The 21,969-nt window shown below is 40.5% G+C and overlaps 1 protein-coding gene across 1 annotated transcript; it reads right to left on the reverse strand.

Moving 5' to 3' along the window:
* Positions 1 to 27: 27 nt before the first annotated feature.
* Positions 28 to 21,699, reverse strand: tbx21 (T-box transcription factor 21). Its single transcript, XM_034106960.2, has 6 exons — positions 20,891 to 21,699; positions 10,630 to 10,784; positions 6,726 to 6,847; positions 6,311 to 6,469; positions 5,704 to 5,765; positions 28 to 5,424 (listed from the first exon to the last, which is right to left on the reverse strand). Exons 1-6 carry the CDS (start codon positions 21,436 to 21,438, stop codon positions 4,593 to 4,595), a joined length of 1,878 nt encoding a protein of 625 aa, XP_033962851.1. The 5' UTR covers positions 21,439 to 21,699; the 3' UTR covers positions 28 to 4,592.
* Positions 21,700 to 21,969: the final 270 nt, after the last annotated feature.

Raw genomic sequence — 21,969 nt, forward strand, 5'->3', positions numbered from 1 at the left:
GAAATAAAAAGATCATCAAAACAGCCGAGATTTGTCATGTCTAAGCTTTAATATCATGAATAAAAAAACAATACAATAAACAATTATGCCACCTTTTAATAAATAACAATTTTCCCTTCTTCAGGAATCTTCCTCTCTTATTTTTGCAATGTATAAGCGCTCAATGAAAGAGTCGGAGGATTATTGCTCCCTCAACATGAACAGTGCACATGGATCACACACAAATAAAATAACATGCTTGTTGCTTGACCTCGTCTGGTCTCCCTTCTTCACTCCTCTATTTCTATTTTATACAGTAAAATCTCTGGAAATACAGTTCCCACACCGTCTTTTTCTCTCACTGAAGGAAATGTGTTTGAGGGAAACAAATACTCATGGGAAAATTGTGGCATTTAGGGTTAAACATCAGGGATAGCTGATTGTAAAAGCTGATATATCCAGCAGGGGTTGTTCCTGAGGCTTCTGAAAGCATTGTTCTGCTGTTTGATGGGAGATCTTGCACTCATGTAGGTGCAGGAGTTAAAACCACACAACCAACCACAGCACGTAAAAATAAACAACTGACATCGTCCACAGGCCAGAGATCACTTGAATGTTTCTGCAATGCCATCATTAAGTCTAAACTAATTTACTTTCTATTAATTGCACTTGAAACAAGAATTGTCGATAGGTTTACCTTCATAAGGTACATCAAGAATCATCACCTTTTCCTCTGTTTGACGTCAACATAAACATTAAATAGTAAATCTTTTGGAAACGATACACAAGCAACATACAATATATTCTGTTTTCAGCATAGACGAGGCAAAATCATTGCCATTTAACTTTGTTATTTAAATGTTCAGGTTAAGGTCGAAACTGCCAGACATTTTGTCCTTTTTGCATCAAAATTGTGCTCAGATCATTTTGCCAAGTGCTGCAGTCCCAGTATTTATATAATGTTAATGTAAAACCAGCAAAGCTAAGAAAAGAGCTTGAATGTGAAACCTTAAAACAGGGGCACAGGATTTTAAAAATATATAGAAATACTGAAGTCAGTAAGAGTCCAATCCAAAAGGGCTGCCTTCAAATAGTGACCAAACACTAAACACAATGTTGGTAAAATGGTGTAATTATTCAGATTATCCAAAAATAATAAAACAATTTAAAATCATTAATGTTTCGGCAGATTTACCTACATTAAGGTCTACATTTAATTTGACATATAATTTCCCTGTCAGAAGAACTCATTGATTAGTTTAACCTTTGTCCCGTGAAGTGTAAATATATTATGTTTAATAATATTGTATGCAAGTTCCAAATGTACAAATTGAACTCCCCTTAGTCCGCAAGACCTCTAAATTGAAATTTTGTATTCGTCAAACATGAAGGCTTTGAAGGAATAGCTCCACATTAAGTCAAATAACCTTACTATTTGTATGACTGAGAAATTAGAAGATTATAAACATTCTTAAGTCTGTAGTAAACCAGGAGGCAGTTAGCTTAGCATAAAGCAAAAAGACAGGTGAAAGAAGCTAGCCCTGCTGAAAAAAACTTTACCAACCGACTGCTCTTAGGCTCACACATAAATGTTTGGTACTGTTTGTTTAAGAGTCTCAAAAACGACACTGTGTGCTTGTTTTCAGGAGTTGATGAGTTGTGCTAGCTGTTTCCCTCTGTGTATGACAAGATAAACAACGATCCTAGCTCAAGCTCTTTTTGTTAGCATATGTGAGTAGCATCATGCTAACATCTTAAGCAACTCTTTAGGTAGTATTATGTTTTGTTGTCTGGTTGATTTCAATATTGTAGATGAAGCTACATTGGCTATCTCCACACTTCATACTTCAAACAATTGATGTATTTCACATGCAGATGAATGGTAACAAAATCATTTAAGCCTCTGAGGGGATATTAATGTCAACATTTAGGAAAACTTGATGACGCATTGAGGAGTTTAGCATCAGTAGGCCATAAGCTATAGGTGAGTGATTTCAACATAGTGGCTCGGGGAAACATAATATTAAACATTCGACCTGGGATAAACCATTGTTGATAACCGAGAACTGTGAATGTGTAATTTAAAAACCATATTCAACTCAGTAATAGACACACTGCAATACTACGCCGTTAACAGATTACGGGAGTTTTTGGTTTTTAGGTATTTTAAATTTGCAGATTTTATTTTTGATTTTATTTCTCCCTCAGAAAAGACTAAAGTAACCCTGAACTGCACCGAGCGAGTGTCTGCCTGTCGCCTCCAGTGTTGTCTGAGGCCAAGCACACCTGGTGAGGAATGAGGAGCAGATCTCTGATCAGCGCCGACTGAGGCTCACTCTTCATTTCTGTCACCAGGCTGGGAGCCGGGACTCTTGTCAGCCAGTGTCACGACATGATGAGCCCGAAGACTAGGGGGGAAATGCAGAGTGCCTGTCTGGTCACTTTGTGCTTCCTGTTTATCGTGGGTCTCGTCTTTGACAGTGCCTCGTCTTTTACCTACATGTGCATGTAGTCATTCTGAATGACCCACTTTTCACTTGACAGCAGCTCTGTTGCTCTGCTACTACTGTACAGAAAGGGGTTGGGAAGACTTGCAGCTCTACAGATTAAGATGTTGTAAATAAATGTAACCGGACGTAAAAAAGTGACTAAAGATCTCTGCTAGGTTTGTCTCCTAATCCCGAGTTCAATCTAACTCAATTGTCCGTCCCAGCTCCTTTATAGTCAAGATGGCGTCTACGATAATAAAAACTGGATGAACTAATAAGGATTCTGTCTAACTTTAATTACTCATAACATTTTAGTTATGGAATCGATCAACAGATGCTTTGGTTAAAAAATGAAACTAACCTTTAAGTTTTTCAACTACAGCAATGGAACAAATGTGGCCTGAACCTGAACCAACTAGGTAAGAATTGTTTTTAGCCTACCCGCTAGCCGGAAATGCCTTTCAAAACTGGAGAGGATGTTTTTCACTAGCATGAGAGATCCGCAAGTCATTTACGTAACATAATAGGTATTTCAAAATACAGTATATTAATCAAAGGAACGATGGGATGTCTTTGAGCATACAGACATGTGTGAGGGATCAGCCTTAGACAGATATATGAACGCACATAACTGAACACATTATTACTAGTCTCAGGCCTGGCTGAGATAACACTGTGGTTATGTTTATCTACAGTGCGTGCAGTTTATGTGTGTTTTAAGCTGTCACACTTCTGTCTGCCAATACTGTTTTCCAATTATCAATGCTATGATTTCGGTCTTTATTTGTGTGTGTGTGTGTGTGTGGTGACAAGAGCATTCACAGATTCATTCACAACAGTAAGAGGCTAGGCCTTTGTTATTTGAGGCCTTTTTTCCCTTGATCGAAGCATTAGCTATGATACATGCTTGAATGCTTCAGAAACAACAAGTAACTTTTCCATGCTTGATTCAATGATTAACAAATCTTAAACTTGTGAAATTCTATGAAGTTTCCTCCTGCCCAGGGTGTCGTCTTTAAATGTATCTTTTTTGGCAAAAATCTGAAGAAATTCAGTTCAAAGTTATACCAATGTTACCACCCATTTAACCGGCTGTTAACTTTTGAAGCAGGTGACATATTAAAGAATGTCTATTCTCTTAAATAATTCAATATCAAAATTGTTTTTGGTAATTAAGTTTAACTGATTAGCTCAAACAAAGCTATATAATTATTTATTTATTCTATAGACTCCCTTTTTATACATCTGTTTGTACGTTGTTAAGTGAGATTTTATCATACAGTTTAAACCAACATTTTGATATTATCTGTCTCTGTGTGAGATGTATTGTATTGTGTTCAGTTAAAAGAATCAGAATCAGAATGGACAGAAAGGACTTGCTATTTCCGCTGTGGTCGCTGATCTACTTAGCTTTAACACGCACGCACGCACGCACGCACGCACGCACACACACACACACACACACACACACACACACACACACACACACACACACACACACACACACACACACACACACACACCTCAGCGGGGTCGACATAGATTAGGCTTCAGGACATGTGCTAGCTAAACCTTCTTCACCTATTGACAGTGTTCTCTTTACCTCTGCACTGTCATCCTGCAGTTCTCCTCTGTGGACACTGGTGGGCGCTGCACTAAACAAATTGATTTGCAGAGAAGACTGTGAGTGAAATGTATTTTCTGCTCAGAATCATAAGGGGAAATGACCGTGAGCATATTGTGAGAGTAGCCTATGTGTGAAAGGTTGAGGGTGAGAAAAAGGAAGAGACGGAGCAGAAGAGACCGAGAGAGTTTGATGCAGAAAGAACAGACAATACCTGCAGGCGACTGTCAACAAGTAGATATGCAGATCATTTCCCCCCCCCAAAATCTATAGACGTTTCAAAGGCTTAAGTCACAGGTCTGTTTGTCTGTATGGTGTTTATGTGACTCTAGGCTAGTTTCCCAGTCACATCCACTTCTGTTCAATTTGACAGCAACCTTGAAAGTTTTTCCTGTTATCATCTGACACTTTTGAGGGGGGACTCTGGTGTTTGTCTGTCCCAGCCCTTCATCAGACCAGTGCATGTTCATGAGGGCGGTGTGGGCAGCCCTGGGAGGTCTTCAGTGAGTGTAGTAGCCATAGTAGTCTGCATCACTGTTGCTGTCCTTCTCGCAGACCTCCCCACTGCGCGGAGGCGGGGAGTTTTCAGTGCTGGAAGTGTACGGCGACACCCTTCTCTTCTTGTTGTCGCCCACGCCGCCCTCATAAAGGCCCGAGTCGGCCGAGGCCGCTGATTTCACAGAGGGTGGCTCCAGCCAGGGGTCCTCTGACACCACCTCCACAGTGTCTTTGGGCTTGTCCTGCAGCAGGGCTGGCTGCAGAGACTCCAGGAGCGAGGGCGGGTGCAGTCTGGGGTTGCCAGGCGACGTAGAAGAAGATGAGGAGCATGATGAGGATGATATGGGTCTGAACCAGCCCAAGCTGGGGCCGGGTTTACTCTGGTGGCTGAGGTACTGAGGGGTGGGCCGGCTTGTGGGCCGGCTGGTGGTCCAGCCCGCCGGAGTGGCTCCTGATACAGACACACTCGTAGATGCAAAAGGGAGGTCTGGGTAGTAGCTGAGGGCATGGTGAGCGGAAGTCTGCAAGGGGAAGGGTTTGTAGAACCCGTTTCCAGAGAAGTCCCCCTCGTAGGAGGAAGTGAAGTCAAGACGATTGGTGGCCACACCCTGCTGAGGCGGCAGGTACCAGCGGCTGTGAGGACCCGGGCTGGAGGACGGGTCTTTGTGCTGCTGGCCCATACCGAGGGGCTCGCGGCCGTAGAAGCGGCTCTGAGGAAGAGGGCTCATGTACTGCTCAGAGAGGTAGCCTTGGGGGTAGCAGCTCCCTGGCAGCAGCTGCTGGGTCTCAGTAGGGGAGGGGGTGAGGCGATCAGAGTCAGGAGGAGCATACAGCCTAGGCAGGAGGGGAAGAGACGAGAGTGTGAGAAGAGAAGAGAAGAAAAAATAAGGTGTTATTTCCTGCCCAAACCTCAAACCATCTATCAAACATCTCACAGCCCTCACACCCTCACACTGCAGCACGCTAGAGCAGAATTGCACCTATTCTAATATTTAAAGGGGAACACTTAACATGCAACAGCAATAATTTAGCAAAGAATATGCAAGGTTCAATAAACAAGGCAAGAGTAACAGTATGTTGTTTCCTTCTAGGTTTTTTAAATAGTTGACTTACGTGTCGTAATTGTCGCGGAAACCTTTAGCGAAGGGGTTATGGTCTATTTTCAGCTGAGTGATCTGTGTAAGGAATAGGAGGAGGGCAATGAGAGAATGTAGGCTTAGGAAAAAAGAGAAGCAGAGAGCAACCACACAAGAGAAACAAGTGAACAGAGACAGAGGAGGTCATTGAGTAATAATTAATGAGGATAAAAGGCAATTGGAAAGTTTATCTTTAGAACACACCATCATACAAACAGGGTGAGTGTGTGCTTTGGATTACAGTAACTCTTACACAATGTATTTGAACAGCTGTTATCGATATATACAGCACATATTGTGGAGCTACATCAGGTCAAACAAGGTGAAGTGACTTTTAGTTGAACTCAGCCACTATATAGTAACTGCTGTGAACACTTACACATGCATTAACCAAAGCTTCTATTTAAGCATGACTGTAACATGAATCATTGAACTCTATATATAAATAAGATGGTGGAGAAGAGATGCTGTTGTGAATTCAGTAGATCTTGCAATAAACAAGTGTGGAAATTAAATAGGTAAATCCGTGTCAGAGTGGATTTAACATAAATTCACAATTACAAAAAACTACGAATAAGACTTACATCTGCATTTTGATAAGCGGTGACAGCGATGAACTGATTCTCGGGGAAGATGAAGGTCTGAGCTTTGGATGAAAGGAAGGGGTCTTCAGAGCCGTCCTCCTTCACCTCCACGATGTGAAGGCGAGGCTGGTACTTATGGAGCGACTGGAGCACGATCATCTGAAGAGGAAAGGCAGGTATTTTTTACACCTTTTGACAGAAAATAAATTATAATCAAACAGGAAATGTAAGGAAAACAGAGAGAAAATAAGGCATTTGGCATCAAACCAAGTGTCCAAGGAACCTAATACTACTAATCTTATTTGTGTATATTTCAAAAGTTTAACACAAATCAGTGATCTGTTAATATCATGCATTGACACAGAATTATGAATGAAAAGACAAAAGGTGGAAGGCAAAGAACAGGAAATGGTACCTGTCCAACATTATTGGTGCTGCCCTTGTTGTTGGTGAGCTTGAGTTTGCTGAAGGACACTTCCTGTCTCATCCAGTGAGCTCCTGTGTTGGGAGAGTCAGGGTGCGTGTGCATCCGGTTTCCTGTAAGTGCAAAAAACCACCATGAGCCATATGTATTACATGTTGAGAGTGTTTTTGCCCATAACACTGTTATAACAGTGTAGTTATAAAAACATAATTATTGATGCTTTTGGAAACTTGCATAATTTTCAAAGATAACAAAACATAGTATTGCAATGATTTGTTCTCGTTTAAAAAACAACAATTTTCAAAGACACAAGAACCGGATACAACAAATCATTAAAAAAGAATTCATTAAAATTGAAATAAATAAAATGACAGTAAATCAATAATAATAATAATTCTGATAATTAAAACAAATTGGAAATATATATGTCAATTTCAACAGCTGTAAATAATAAGTTATTTGATGCTAATATTTGTCCAACACAATACATCGCTCTTCTTGGTTGATTAAGTTTAAAGGGTGGAATGTGAGGAGCTGTTCAAAACAGTCCATTATGTGACCTACAATCAAATTCATCTCATTGGTTGAAATGCCATAGTTTCCATCCCTTTTATATTTAATAAATATTCTTATTGCAGGATATTATCACAGCGACATGATGTCTCACAGCCTTACCACAATGGCCTTGCTAACCTTTTACGATCAGACCACATAAATGAACTATTAAATATAATTGACAAAAGTTGTTTTACCACAGTTTCCACAACTGTAGCACATCAGCAGTCACCTTTCCCCAACACATGGCATACATGTGACAACACCCTGTACTTTCTCTTTTATTTCTATAAATGCGGCTAATCCTCAATCACACACAACATTTAACCTTGGCTGACTATTGTGTTTTTTTCTACGAGGTGTGAACAGGAAGAAATAGTTGTTAAATGAAGAAATAGTCACAGAACGTAACATGGATTGAAGCAGAAAACTGCTATGAAATATCATCTATCTCCAGTATGCCATCTTTTCATGGGCTAAGAATATCCCAAATACTTAATTTATAAAACTGTAAAGAAACAATAACAGGTAAGCAAAAACAAAAACATGGGAGATGGAAGAATTTCATTGGGCAGCTTCTAAATTTGAACATTAAGAAGCAATGTTGATACAAAATCCTGTAGATTTATTTCATAGACAATTTGCGATCAAGATTCCTAAAACACAATTTAATTCTGATTGACAAACTTTCTCAAACCTAGTTTTGCATGTCTGTCATGCAACAATAGTTATTAGCTAACATATGTACTGATAAAATACATATGCAATAACTTAATATTGGCCAATATATAATATATATGTCTGGCTGTTTTTGAAACTTGGTAAATCGAATAGGCCATGTTTTATGGAGCTGATAACATCTGCACTAACGGCCCGTCTACACTACAGGCATCAAAAAATATTGAAGCTGGGCGTGTCTGAGGCTTGCCGATTTCTCGCGCCCAAGGCGACCAACAACCAATCAGGAATCTCCCGCCCGCCCCCGGCATACAAAGCAATAGCAATGTTAAAACGAAGTAAACTGGATATAAAATCACCAAACAGGCGAAAACCTACCAGTTTCATCCACTGTCTCTGCCTCCTCCCTCCATGCCTCGCTCCTCCGGTTTGTATCCCGGTAGATGAACAGAGACTGATCATACAGCACCGGGTGATTCACTACCGCTATAATGAATTTTCCCTCCATTTTTTTGAATATGAGGAAATGACCTGCATAGTCTCTCCCAGCATACACGCGGTTTGATTGGCTAGCGCTTGTACTGTCAGATTTGCATACGCGGGATTTGATTGGCTGATGCCAAGCATCGAGCCTCAAAAGTTGAACATTGTTCAACTTTTGATGCCGATAGATGCTCGTGATGCTTGCAAAGCCATGCCATGCTCCCCACAATGCAGTTTCAGCGAAGTTTAAAAATCTTCTACGTCACCCCATTCAAATGAATGGGCGAAGCGTTGAAAGCATTTTTCGATGCCTGTAGTGTAGACGGGCCGTAAAGCCCATAAAGCTTTTTTTTATTTAAAAAGGTGGAACTCTTTAATGCTAACGTTTTTTTTAACTTAAATGCACTCTTAAACTTGATTTATTTCCAATTTATTTTAAGTAATTGATGCTTCTTTCCCCACCTTCTTATCCAACACCAACTTTCACAGTCTCTGTTCCTCCCTACACCAGATGGACACCAGATGCCCTCAGACTTTTCCTACCTGTTCCAGTCACCTGACTCTCTGCTTCACCTGCTCACCTGTTTTCACTCTCCCTCAACAGCCCTGCAGTATTAACCGGCCCATTTCCTCTTGATCCTGCTTTTTGTTTCCTGTGCTCAGAGATCGGGTTCTCTTCACTGCCAACCTGTTGTCAGCCTGTAAGCCTGTTCCTGACCATTTTCTTGAGTAAGTTTCCCTTTATCCTATCTGCCTGCCTGATTTTGAGATCTCCACCCATTGCTGCTGAAATTCATTATCGTATAACCTACATTCATGCAGTAAATTCATTTGTTTCTTTACATTTTTTATTATTTATAGCTGTAAAATATGAAGGAAGGTGACCTAGGTCTTAATGGCCTACAAAACAAATGTCCAGTGAATTTAAGCCGGTATAATCTACTATAAAGTGACAAAAATGAACTCATAATTACTAAAAATGTTTTCATTGGACATTGATTACTTCATACGGGTCATCATTTAGACATAATTGTAGCCCATTTAGCTTTAAAGGAATATTTACCCAGCAATGCATACTTTCTGAATTGCTCACACAATCTCTGCAGGATGTCAGAAGAAGCTTTTGACCTCAACAACAGCAAATAGAATCTCAGACATGTCCACAGAAACCTCTCAAACTACTTGTGCATGGTGATGTAGGTTGGTTACAATAGTGCTAACTAAACCACTTCCTCAAAAGATTCTTCAATTTTGCACGCAATAAGTTGCATGCTTCCGATTATTGATTGTTAAGGGTCTCTGCTCCTCAGCTGGTTGTAGATCATATACTTTTGTCAGAAAATGCGGAAAAAAATGTGAGCACATCTTTTTTTTGTCCATTTATGGCTATGGAGCTAAGTGTCCGATTTGTTAAGGTCATACAATTGGCATAAGTATAAGGTAAAACATAAACAATCTTTGCAGCTTTAAATCTTTTTTGGCCTAAAATACATCAACTTGAATGATGGATAACTACATGATCAATTATTGTCACTTTAATTCAAGGGATGTCAAATCGATAAAAAAACAAACAGAGAAGACATTTTATCGGTGAGTTACAGTACTCAAATCTTTAACTTAAAGGGGACCTATCATGCAAAATGCACTCTTGTACGTCTTTTATACATGAATATGTGTCCCCGGTGTGTCAGGGAACTCACCAAGTGTCAGAAAACACAACCCTCTCTCTTTTCCTCCATACCCAAATCTCTAAAAACGGGGCTGCAACGGAGCTGATTATTATTTGAATTTTTCTGACGTCAGAAAAGGGGTGCTCCGCCTATATGGGCAACTCTCCACTTATCAGGGGAATGAGAGACCGCTCGAAAGCGCTGGAGACGCTGTAGTAGATATGCCAGGCCTGTAAGTGGCGCTGTAGTCTGCCACAAAAGCAGAATCAGCCCTTGCAAAAACAGGGCTGGAAAAGAGCAAATAGAGCGAAATGAGGCATGGCTAAAATGCATGATCTGTTTGGTATTTTGAAAAAAAACCTTCACAGACATGTTTTATATAGGTATGGCCCTACAATATATGTTTCAAATATAGCATGATAGATCCACTTTAATTAAAGCAAAACCACATTAAGAAAACAGCAATCCATTGACTTTCATTTATTATCCTGTGTTTTGATTTAAAGTACCTGGCATGTTGCCCTCCGCTTTCCCACACTGGACCCACTTGCCGCCCTGGTACCTCCAGTGGTGCTGATCCGCCAGAACCACGTCCACGGAGACGTTATAGTGAGCAGATGGGTCCAGAACACTGATGTTGAAGCTCAGGAAGGGGAACATCCTCCTGGATAAACACACAGGGAGAAAAAGGATTAATCATTTTTAGCATGTATCATTATTTGTTTGTTTTGCTATTGCAAAGGAAAAAGTTACTTGACCAATTAACCAATATTTGTTTGCATTCATTTGCATGACGTTTGTCTCCTCAACTGCTTCAAAGAAGAGAAGAACATGCATGTACTCAACATGAGGAACAGCTCAGGGCAATATTTCCCATTGGGAATTGAATGCTCAAAGTACATTTATGGGAATGTAAAATACATGTACGACTACTACTAGGAGGATTTGACCTACTGAGATTGTGCAGTATTTTTTTTTCATTTAAAGGGGACTTTTTCTCTGCCTTGAAAGACCAAGAACGATGAAGGAATTAAAGAAGGCGTGCTTACAAATTGCAAAGTCAAAGTGATTCACGGTGTCAAATCTGAAACTATAAATGCAATAGTGCAAGCTGTTTCAGGAGAACTGTCCTATAGCTGACATGTGTATCGCAATGATGTCCTTTTAGATTTTATTTGTGCAGTTTGTCCTTATTTTAGCACCTAATACTTTAAATCACTCTACATTCCCCCAACCCACAGTACCAAATATGTAATAAGTAAATCCGTTCAAAATTTAGAAAGTGAAAATGAAGTTGCACTTAATATCAAATGCAAAAACAAACCTATGAATGGATATTCTACAATCTTGAAAGAATAGTATAATGGAAGGCAGGGAAGGGATTTCCTCTAGCAACAAAAGGATCAAGAGTTTAGTAGAAATGGACGAGAGGTGGAGGGGATGGCTGACAGTGGTGTGTGAAGGTGAATATTTAATACTGCTGTTAATAAAAGATGCCACCACAAGCTGCTCCTGATTGCTGGAGCTCTTTACATGTTGAACTTAGTTGGAACACTGAAGCCTTCAGTGAGACGAGGTAACCGGGAGGTCAGGGCGTCCCCGCGCACTGCGGCACAGTGAAGAGAGGCTGGGTTAAACCAAGAGCAAGGGGACACACACAAATGTATAAGACATGGACACTGAATACACAAAACCACACGCCGTGATGGACATTTGTGAGGCTCAATGTAGTGTAGATACAAACATGCATAGAAGCTCTTATTAAAAAAAAATGTATAAAGAGAAAGTAAACGCATCACTACGCATCAGTTTTACCAATGAGTTGTATCATCTTGCAGTAGATCAACTTTTTGTATATTTGCTCATTTGCATTGTTGCTGAGAGGATAAAGAGCTCTTGTGGTAAATGAGAAGCTAAACCAACCTATTAGCTTAGCATAAAGACTGAAAACTAATGCCCTGACTGGGGTTATCTCTATGTGCCATGGTCTTGATTTGAACTAACATTGTAAGAAATTGGTTAGTGAAGGCGAATCTTGGATCCAATTGCAAAAAAACAAATGAAGATGGATGTTTAGAGTGCAGTTTGAATGGTACAAATCCATTCCTCACGGTGGTGTAACATCAGTCGGCTATAAGTGGAATGTTGAGAACATTTCCAAATACATTCTTGAGATCATAAAACACTTTTTTATCGTGTCATATTACGAAGATATCAGCTTGATGGACATAGGTCCCTCGGAACATGGATATGTTTCAGGTGGCTTTGTCGAAAGGGAAACAATGCAAATAGTCTGCAGCCATACAGTAGCCTACTAGGTTCTTCTTCAGCTTAGTTAGCAGTGCATTGAGCTAATGCTAACATCAGTATGCCAACATGCTCACAATGACAATACTAACATTCTGATGTTAAGCAGGCGTTATATTTGCCATGTGAACAGTCTTTGTTTAGTGTGTTAGCATGCTAACATTAGCTAATCCGCCTTAAGCCAACAGTAGAGTTGATGCTCATGGGAATACATTAGCTTAATTATGTTTGGATATATGTATGTCTCTGGCATTTTCCGATTAACTAATATTGGATACATAAAACAAATTGGCCTGATGGGGCGAGAGAGGAAAAAAGGATAACCTACGTTAGAATGTATCTTGGATTGATATCTGTGCCAATATTTAATGCAATCCATCATTTGTGTACAAAAAAATCTAAAAGATTCAACATGTGGGCGGGGCTATAGCAGTGGTTCTCAAAATGTTTTGTTCTGGTGCAGCCCCCATTTATTATTCATTATCCAGGTCCCTAACACCCGCCACCCTCCCCCCATCAATTAAAATGGAGTGTTATTTCCTGAACATTAAGTCTCAGAATAAACATATAATTAAATGCATAGTAATAGGTTTGATTAAACTACACAATATTGATCTTCTCATTTAACTCTGAAAGATAACAAATAAGGGTACTTCCCAAGATAAACTTGGCTCAGTGTCTAGATGTGGACTGATTCATTCACTTCATCCTCTATGTGTTTGCATTTGAACTTGCGCTGCACTCTGGGTCTAATATGATGTCCCCTGTGTGTAATAAATCAGGGCAACATGTTTGACATTTGGCCCAGCTATTTGACACAGGCCAATAGCACCTGAGGCTATGGAGCATTTGTGTGATAGGCAACCAACACCACCACTGAGTTGCTACAGTGCATGGCTAAATTAGTCAATGAGTGCAAGGACTGTACACAAAAGAGAGAAAAAAGCGTACTTTTCAGAAACGCCCTTTTCTTTCTTTTAAAACTTGTTGCTTTGGGTGGAACAGATAGATAAGATCTTATGTTTCCAGTATTTGATCTCTTGATGGTTTGTAAAACAGAGTGTAGATTTCTAAAAATAGTTCAGTTTGAAAATGCAGGCAACGCCAATGTTAAGAAGCGAATGTTGGCAGTTTAGGCAAACTACAAACACTGTGATCTCGCACTGTCTTCCCTGAAGCAGTTTGGTTTAGTGTAAATACAAGGGAGGTGTGAAGAGACACGTATCCCTCCTGTTTGATAACGTTTCAGAACAAACTACAGATAAACTCTAGATAAATCATTGGCAGAAGCATTGAAACACTACTCAGCCAAAACAATTCTCACATACTTGCTAAAACATTAACACTGCTATCCAAAAAGTCGAAACATTATTTATTTTTGATTGTCTTAAAGAAAATGGAATGCAAATATCATGATCTCTGAATGCATACTTTATTTGTTTCTTTGAATTTGCCTTGTTCATTCTAATTTGTGACTTTTTTTTAGACTTTATTCTGAACAGTGCCTTTGAATGACAACATGTGGAAAGAACACACACAAGCGCACACACACACACACACACACACACACACACACACACACACACACACACACACACACACACACACACACACACACACACACACACACACACACACACACACACACACACACACACACACACACACACACACACACACACACACACACACACACACACACACACACACACACACACACACTGGTAAGACAAACCCTGCCCTGAGCGGTCCCAGTTGGGTCTTTCTGGCTACATGGCGAGTCCAGTTTAACAATCAATCATAGTTCTGGGTGAAACCGAATCGTGGCAGCAGCTCTTCACTGGCTCGCAAATAACAGGTGAAAGGTCTCCTCTTCCACTGCACAGTTTAATACAAGTGAAAACAGAAACTCTGCTATTCAGCGTATGAATGTATCCGCCCACCTACACTGTGCGAAAGTCTTCTAGAAGGAAGATGAGTAGTTATCATTTTTGCTTCGTTGATATTGTCGATTCACTAACACTAAAGCCTTTTATAGGAAATCAGAACTTGGCAGGGGGAAACCATAGAAAACACAACACAGAGAGGTATTTGCATGCGGGGGCGGCACTTGATGCACCAAATTTAGAGAGGGAAGCTGAAAAACACAGTTAGTGGTGGTGGTGGCGTGGTAAAGAAAAATACAGTCGCTTCATCGCCTTCCGACTAGTTTGACACACAGTTTCCACCTCAGAGAAACCATTTTGCTTGTTTGCAGTACCTTGATGCACAAATCCACTTAACTAGCTTGAGCACAGGAATCAAACCTGCAGCTCCACAGCAACCAGACAGACCAACCTGCCAGGGTGCCGCTCTGATTCACTGGAAACCTTGACAGTAATGAAAACTGGCTGGCACTGTGATCCAGGTGTTTGTATACGCACATGAATACTCATAACTGTAATCTTTTCATCAGAGCAAATGCCACAGAGACAGACGAGTGTGGTGAACCAGCCAGTGATACAGAGAGAGACACTACCGCTGGTGGTGGCGTTTAAGACCAAATCAAAATCAACTGAGTGGATGTTGGAGAGAGACAGGAAAGGGGGGGATGGTTTGGGTAGAGAAAGAGTGTGGGAGGGGGAAACAGAGGTTAGGGAAAAGGAAAGAGCAGAGGGTGGAGCAAAGGGAGGGAGGTGGAGGGTTTGTCCTGGGGATGCACGGCAGAAGAGGAACTAGATATTCACCAGGGAGAGGACTTTTCTACATGAGTGCACCCTGATTCATCCAGACAGGAGTTCAGGTCCAGTTTTTGTCACCGTGCGTGCGCTTGATCATCTGTGACGAAAACATGCCAGTCTACAGCTGCTGCCGGACACAAGCACTCTCTAACAGACACTCCTGCTTCTCGATTGACCTATTGCAGAGGAACTCAGTGCCTAACATTGGTAAAATGTAAATGTTGTTGTACAGGATGTCATTTGATACTGCTGATTTCATGGTTCATGCTTCATAAAGGATGATGCTGGTGTTTTGTCTTTCTCTTATCTAGAAATCTGACCAAATCCAACAATGTGTTTGTCTCTTTCTCAATACTTCCCCCTGGTGCCTCAACATAATTTGTAAATAATAAATAATAATAAAATAGGAATACAATACAAATGTTTGTTAATTTGTATTAAGGCTCACCAACAGCTGGCACTGTAGCTTAGCATAAGATGCTAAAACAAGAGTACATTTATATTTGGACTATTTTCAGCAGCGGATGAATCCACATTTGTTGATCCAGTAAGTATTTGTGGAAGCAGGTTGGTGTAAGTGGGATTGAGTCAAAAATAAACGGTGTGCGTGTTCATGGTAATGAAGACATATTTCACCCAGTGCAACAGTGGCTCATTGATGTGTTTTATAGTTTCGGTACAGAAACAGAACTCTGTGAGACGGAGGAAGAAGATTTTAGTCTTTGATGCACACGCAATACTTGTTAGTCGGATCAATATATTGTTTTGTTGATCAAAAGTTAAAAATTCTAACTCACAATTAGCAGTTTATTTTCAGTCCTCTCAGCCTCCCATGTATTAAATAACCTTATTTGGAAAACAAATATTGAGGATCCCGCTGAACAATAACAAGTTGAGGGCCTGTGGCTCAAGCAGTGGTGGGTTTCCCCACTTGATAATTAGAAGAGTTATTTACACAGTAAGAGGAAGAAGTCATTTAGCTATTAGAATAGATTGCTACTAGATGTTTCTGCGAAAAGCTCCTTATGCACACATAAACAGATGAACAGGAAGTGACAAGTCATGCTGCTAAAACCTTGAAATCGTTCCACTTCTGCTTTTATACAGAAAGAGTTAGTCCACAATACTTCCAAATATTCCTTTTAATAGTACCTTGCAGTACTTTTGATAAGAAATATAAGGATTTCTGATTCTGTTCTTGTTAAACATTACTGCATTACATATTGAACATAAAAGAGAGAAGAGACCCACTCCTCTTTGGTGATTTGAAGTGATCATTTCCAAAATGTGACATACATGGGAAGCATATTTGATTATTTAATGATTATTAAATTATAGTTTTACTTTGTAGGACCTAACTAAGCAGTATCAGTCCATTTATTAAAAAAAACATTCTTATTTAAATCATGTATATTACATTACATTACATTACAAACATTCAATACTGTGGGCCATCCCTACAGGAGCAATTGTGGGTGAAGTGTCTTGCCCTTGCCACAATATAAATAATAAGTGGTTATAGGCCAAAAGCAGAAACTTAAAGAATTACAATTCAGCTTTTTCGCGAAAAATGTGCTCATAGCAATACTTGTAAAAAGTCCCTGTTCTTGGGAGCACAATAAATCAAAGGATTATTTCCTCTGAAAAACTACCAAGCATCAGACTGATTTGTGTCACAGTTTGGACTCAGTGGAGCGGAGAGAGCAGATGAGCATGAATCCTCTTAGTCTGAAGTTTACCTCTGCATTATTTCCCTGAAAGATTTTGCAAAAGAGAGAACTTAGTAGGTCTTATCTCCTTCCTTCAACACAGATGATCATGCAGAACTTTGCCAGCATGACTCGTGACTTATTGTCTTTTTAATCATTTTGCATAAGTTTTTGACGTTGATGATATGCCAATAATTCTTAGTGGTTTTACGCTTGTGAAATTAATCACAACTGTTATATCCTTAAAATTCCCCTTTAAAGGGGCCCTATGATGCTTATTTACAGGTTTCATATTTGTAGTTTGTGCCTTTACTATGACATGTTTACATGCTTCAATTTTCAAAAAGCTCTTTATTTTTTGTATACTAGCGAGATTTCAGTCTGCTCTGAAGGCGGGGCGATCAGCTGTTCGGCGGGCGGAGCGACGCTGCGTAAAACTGCCGTGACGTCATCTTCAATGCAAACCACAAAACCAAAACATTCGCCGCTAGCTGTTAGCACTCAGAGCCCACAGCTCTTCATATCTGTTCAGAAACTAGACAAAAGTTAAACAAGTACAAACCACAGACTGTCTGTGTCATGGTGAACACAGTCGCTGGTTTATTTATGTCTGTAGGCCATTGTTGTGAGTGTGGACGGAGCATATACAACGTTAGCTTAGACTGATCAATTCGATCTCCATTCAGAAAACACGAATTTTAAAAGGTTTTTCGCCTGCCGTCTTGTCTGCAGACCGGTATCAGTATGTTGTTACTTAGGCATCAGTTTGAAACGTGTATTACAATTAAATCACGGTAAAATATGTTCATTTTGTTGTAGTTGTAGCCCCCTTGCCAGGGATTCTCTCTGACCATTCAGCAGTTGAGAGTGTTTGCGTCACTAGTTTAGCATATTCAGCCCGATTGTTGGTCCGGTAAGAACCTCGATTTTGGAGGGCCAGAAAAAAGGTGAAAAAGTAGCCCTGAGCCGGAACTACCCCTAGTGGAAAAGCAAAAAAAAAAACGGGCCACTGCTTAAACCGTGCTACGTGCTGCAGTGGAAAAGCGCCATTAGAGATGTCCCAATTGAAGCATGAGAGTGATGTCACTATGTTACGGAAGAACACGAAGGAGTGGGAAAACCCAAAAAGGCACAAAAGGACCCCTTTAAATGAATGTGCTTCTTGTAAATCATGTTTGGGAGAAGTTGGTCTTCTTGACTCACATCCAAACTATAAGCATACCCCAGGTGTAGTTTGGGTGAAACAGATGAACGAGGAAAAAAGCTTCACTTTCTCTTTTCAGTTTTAGTCATTTGATTAACTTTCTCACTATTTCAGAAAATCCCATGATTTTGCATTTGAAAAACCTCTTTCTGCTTTTTTCTGTCTTTATTTCTTCGTCCTGTGGACAACAGAAAAGTGCATGTTTACATCAAACTAAATGCCCTTCTAGACGTATGCAGCCTCGATGAACTCTGCCTTGGTGCATGAGTCTATAACAGCAGTGCCTGAAATGGCATCATCTAGTGTGGTGATATGAATTTAGCTCATGAGAAATGCAGATGAATTTGGCCCCCTTCGATACAGGCCATGAAAATGTCTCTAGATTTCAAAGCCCATGTGTGGTACATGAGCAAAACTTCTGAGAGATCTGTCAGGCGATGTACCCAGCGTCTAGTGTAGGCTGAAAAAAAGAGAATCTAGTCTTTTACTTCCTGAACTTCAAAGGGGCCTCACTCTCTCAGTGTGGCCATCTAAAGGCTCAGTGGTGTTTGACCCATCTATACTTCTCTCTGGAGCTTCTTTCACCTTTTCTCCCAGGGTTTTGATTAACATTGCAGACCTTCAGACTCCTCTCTATAAACCACAGCAAAATTATTGTAGGAGCCTGAACCCCAGGATAAAAATGTAAGGAGGATATCGCTTCTGATATTGAAAACTTCTTGTTTTTTGCACTGCTGAACTTCAAAATCGTGCAGAAGTTTTTTGTTTGTTAAAAGAAACAAAAGGCCTCCACAAATGTTTGGGCTTGGATGCCTGCAGTTCTGCATTTGAGCGAAGGATTGAAAAGAAAAGGGCGAGAACATTTTAGACATTTTCGTAACATGAGGTTTGTGGTTTTTACGCAATATGACAATTAGCATTTTATCAAAGGTGGAAGGATGACACCTCCGCACCCATTTCCCCGATCCTTTTGTTTTTGCCGGAGAGTTGGTACACTTTTGCTTAGGTGTGTGTGTGACTGTGTATGACTGTGTCTAATTTGTGACTTTTTTTTAGACTTTATTCTGAACAGTGCCTTTGAATGACAACATGTGGAAAGAACACACACACACAGCACACACACACACACCACACACACACACACACACACACACACACACACACACACACACACACACACACACACACACACACACACACACACACACACACACACACACACACACACACACACACACACACACACACACACACACACACACACACACACACACACACACACAAAATACAATAATGGTCATTTCTTGTATACTCCATGTTGCAATAAAGACACAAGGCATTATCAGCATGTACAAGCCTTTGAAAGAAAAGATGGATGTAGTATCTTCCTTCATCATATTTTAAGAAACTACATCCTACAAACTAAAACGCCATGTAACTGCACTCAGAATAGCTCTCATGCAGTTCAAAGGGGAACATTTTGCAACACTGTGACATAATAGCTTTTAGAAAAACCCTGCACATCATTTTTAAACTAGAACAATTACAAAAAGCTGTTAAAACAACAATTAAAATACACAATTTATTTGGAGCAATTATTTAATTAAAGGCCGATCCGTGTGTGTTCCTCCAATGGAAATATCAGTGTCCTATGATGTGACAGCGCACTTGTTTTCTGATCATGAGAAACCCATGGCCTGAAACCTTCTGTCAAACACAAGTGTCGCATATTAGTGAATTAATGCTCATCGACAGGCCGCATCTCAATGCTCAGTGACCCGGAACAGGCCCGCTCAGGGCTCCGAATCCTCGCAGACCCGGGTGCTTGTTTTTTTTTTATCTCAATTTCAGTATCATCGTCTCTACATCCGCCTACTCGAGATATCGCGTTGAAGTTTAACAATCAGAAAGTTGGTTTCTCACTTGATCACATCTCCTTTTTAAATGAGCATCGAGAAGCCATAACAGACATAGTTTTTTCTCACTGATTTCGATAAAGTCGATCCTAATATAAAAATACAACAAAAGTATTATTGCACAGTAGGCCTACTGCATCCCGGGAGTAATGAGGAATTAAAATACACCACTTACGCAACACATGTGATAGGCTATTTATTGATTTGCCTCTGGATTAATTTGGAAAATGTTTTTTCGTGTCATGTGTCATGTGTCATGTGTCCAGCAACTCAGCTTGCAATTGTTATGTGCTCAATAACTTTTGACCAAAGCCTTTTTTTTTTTGACGATTAACAAAAAAAAGAAAGAAAAGAAGAATAATAATAGCAAATTGTATATTGGAGTTTACTGAAATAAAATGTTAAGTAGGCCTAAGCATTTTTATTTTGACAGGACTATCCATTTATAATGATTTACTGTAAGCGTTTTCCATTACGGCTCTTATGTTAACTTAGCTTTTGCGCAAAAGGAAAGTAAATCTATGATGCTAAACATGTTCAGAGGTGATTCTCATCAAATAAATAAAGTAAAGCTGCCAACACCTCCGTCACCTGACGGCTGATGGGGATGCCTGCAAAGTAAACGGGAGCTAAATGATGAGTGAACCCTGACCTCCACTCAGCACAGACAGCATGACAGGTGTAATTTATTTATCAGAAACAAACTGTTTTCAAGTTCAGTTGTATAGGAGGTTGCAGTGTTGTGGTATGTGTTCTTCCACAAGATAAGAGTAGTGGTGGAGTGAATTTGAATTTGAAAGTGTAAAGCCAAGTAGTTTTTAAAATGTCCTTAACCTATTTCATCAAATCTGATAAGAGAGGGTAGTATTTTGTTATTTTGGGGGAAAAGGTGATTATTGTTGTCTGTCACTTACCTCCCCTGTTTGGTGATTATCATCTCGGTTTGGAACTTGTGGAACTTGGCCCATAACGGGTAGTTATTGAGCAGAGCCTGGGTCTTCCCGCACACCTGTAGCCCAGGTAAAGGGTAGAGAGGCGGCCGCTGGTAGCCGTGCTGAAAGCTGGCCGTGTAGTTCTCCGGGGAAGGAGAGTACAAGTCTTTACCGGCTGTAGAAAACCCGTCTCCCGCCACGGAGATGTACCCCTGCACGGCTCCACTTCTTGGCGGCGAGCGCACCCCGCCGTACGGGCAACTACCGAGGGTCTGTGCGTAAAACCTGCCCGGCTGCGCTCCGTATCCTCCCACCGCCTGCTCCGAGTGGTACGGTAGAGCCAGGGCGTCCTGCCCGCTCTGAACAGAGTCTGGGTAGTAAAACCTGGCGTCCTGGATCCCCATTTTAAACTCTGCTAGATCCTTTCCGCCGCGGTGGAGGTGACTGCTGATGTCCGTGCTCTTTCCGAAAGTTTGCGTTTCAGTCACATTCAACATGCTGAGGTAAAGGTTGCCACCTATGCCGCCCATTAGCAGCCCCGCTCCCGGTCTGTGCGTAATGTCATAAGGCTCCGCTGTTGCGTCCAGTTCAATAAGAGCATGCACAATAAATACAAAGCACAAAACGACTGTTATTCTCAGCAGCGCACAGACATGCCACAACTTTTTAAATGCAGCGTCTCACTCGGTCAAAGCATATCATTTAAGTGATCAGCTCACACCACCTCATTAAGATATTTATCTATAAACTTTTGTATTACCCGTGCAGCTGATTGTCTATTTTGACGCGTGGAGTCGCTACTAGTGACTCAAACACACGCTCAGATTTTCTAACCTATGATATATCCATTTTGTAATTGGTCATATTGTGGAGGTGTGTCTGATGTAGAGGGAGGACGTGATAGGCTCCAGATATGAAAGAGCCTTCCCCCGATCACACACAACACACATCACACACATTGCCCTATAGTAAAAACGAAGTGTAAGTTGCTCTAAACATTGAAGAATAATATTATTTAAAATAAAAACACAACAGGAAATAACATACTAAAAAATAACTGA

The sequence above is a fragment of the Pseudochaenichthys georgianus genome, chromosome 19 (genome assembly GCF_902827115.2).
Source record: "Pseudochaenichthys georgianus chromosome 19, fPseGeo1.2, whole genome shotgun sequence".
Classification (NCBI taxonomy): Eukaryota; Metazoa; Chordata; class Actinopteri; order Perciformes; family Channichthyidae; genus Pseudochaenichthys; species Pseudochaenichthys georgianus.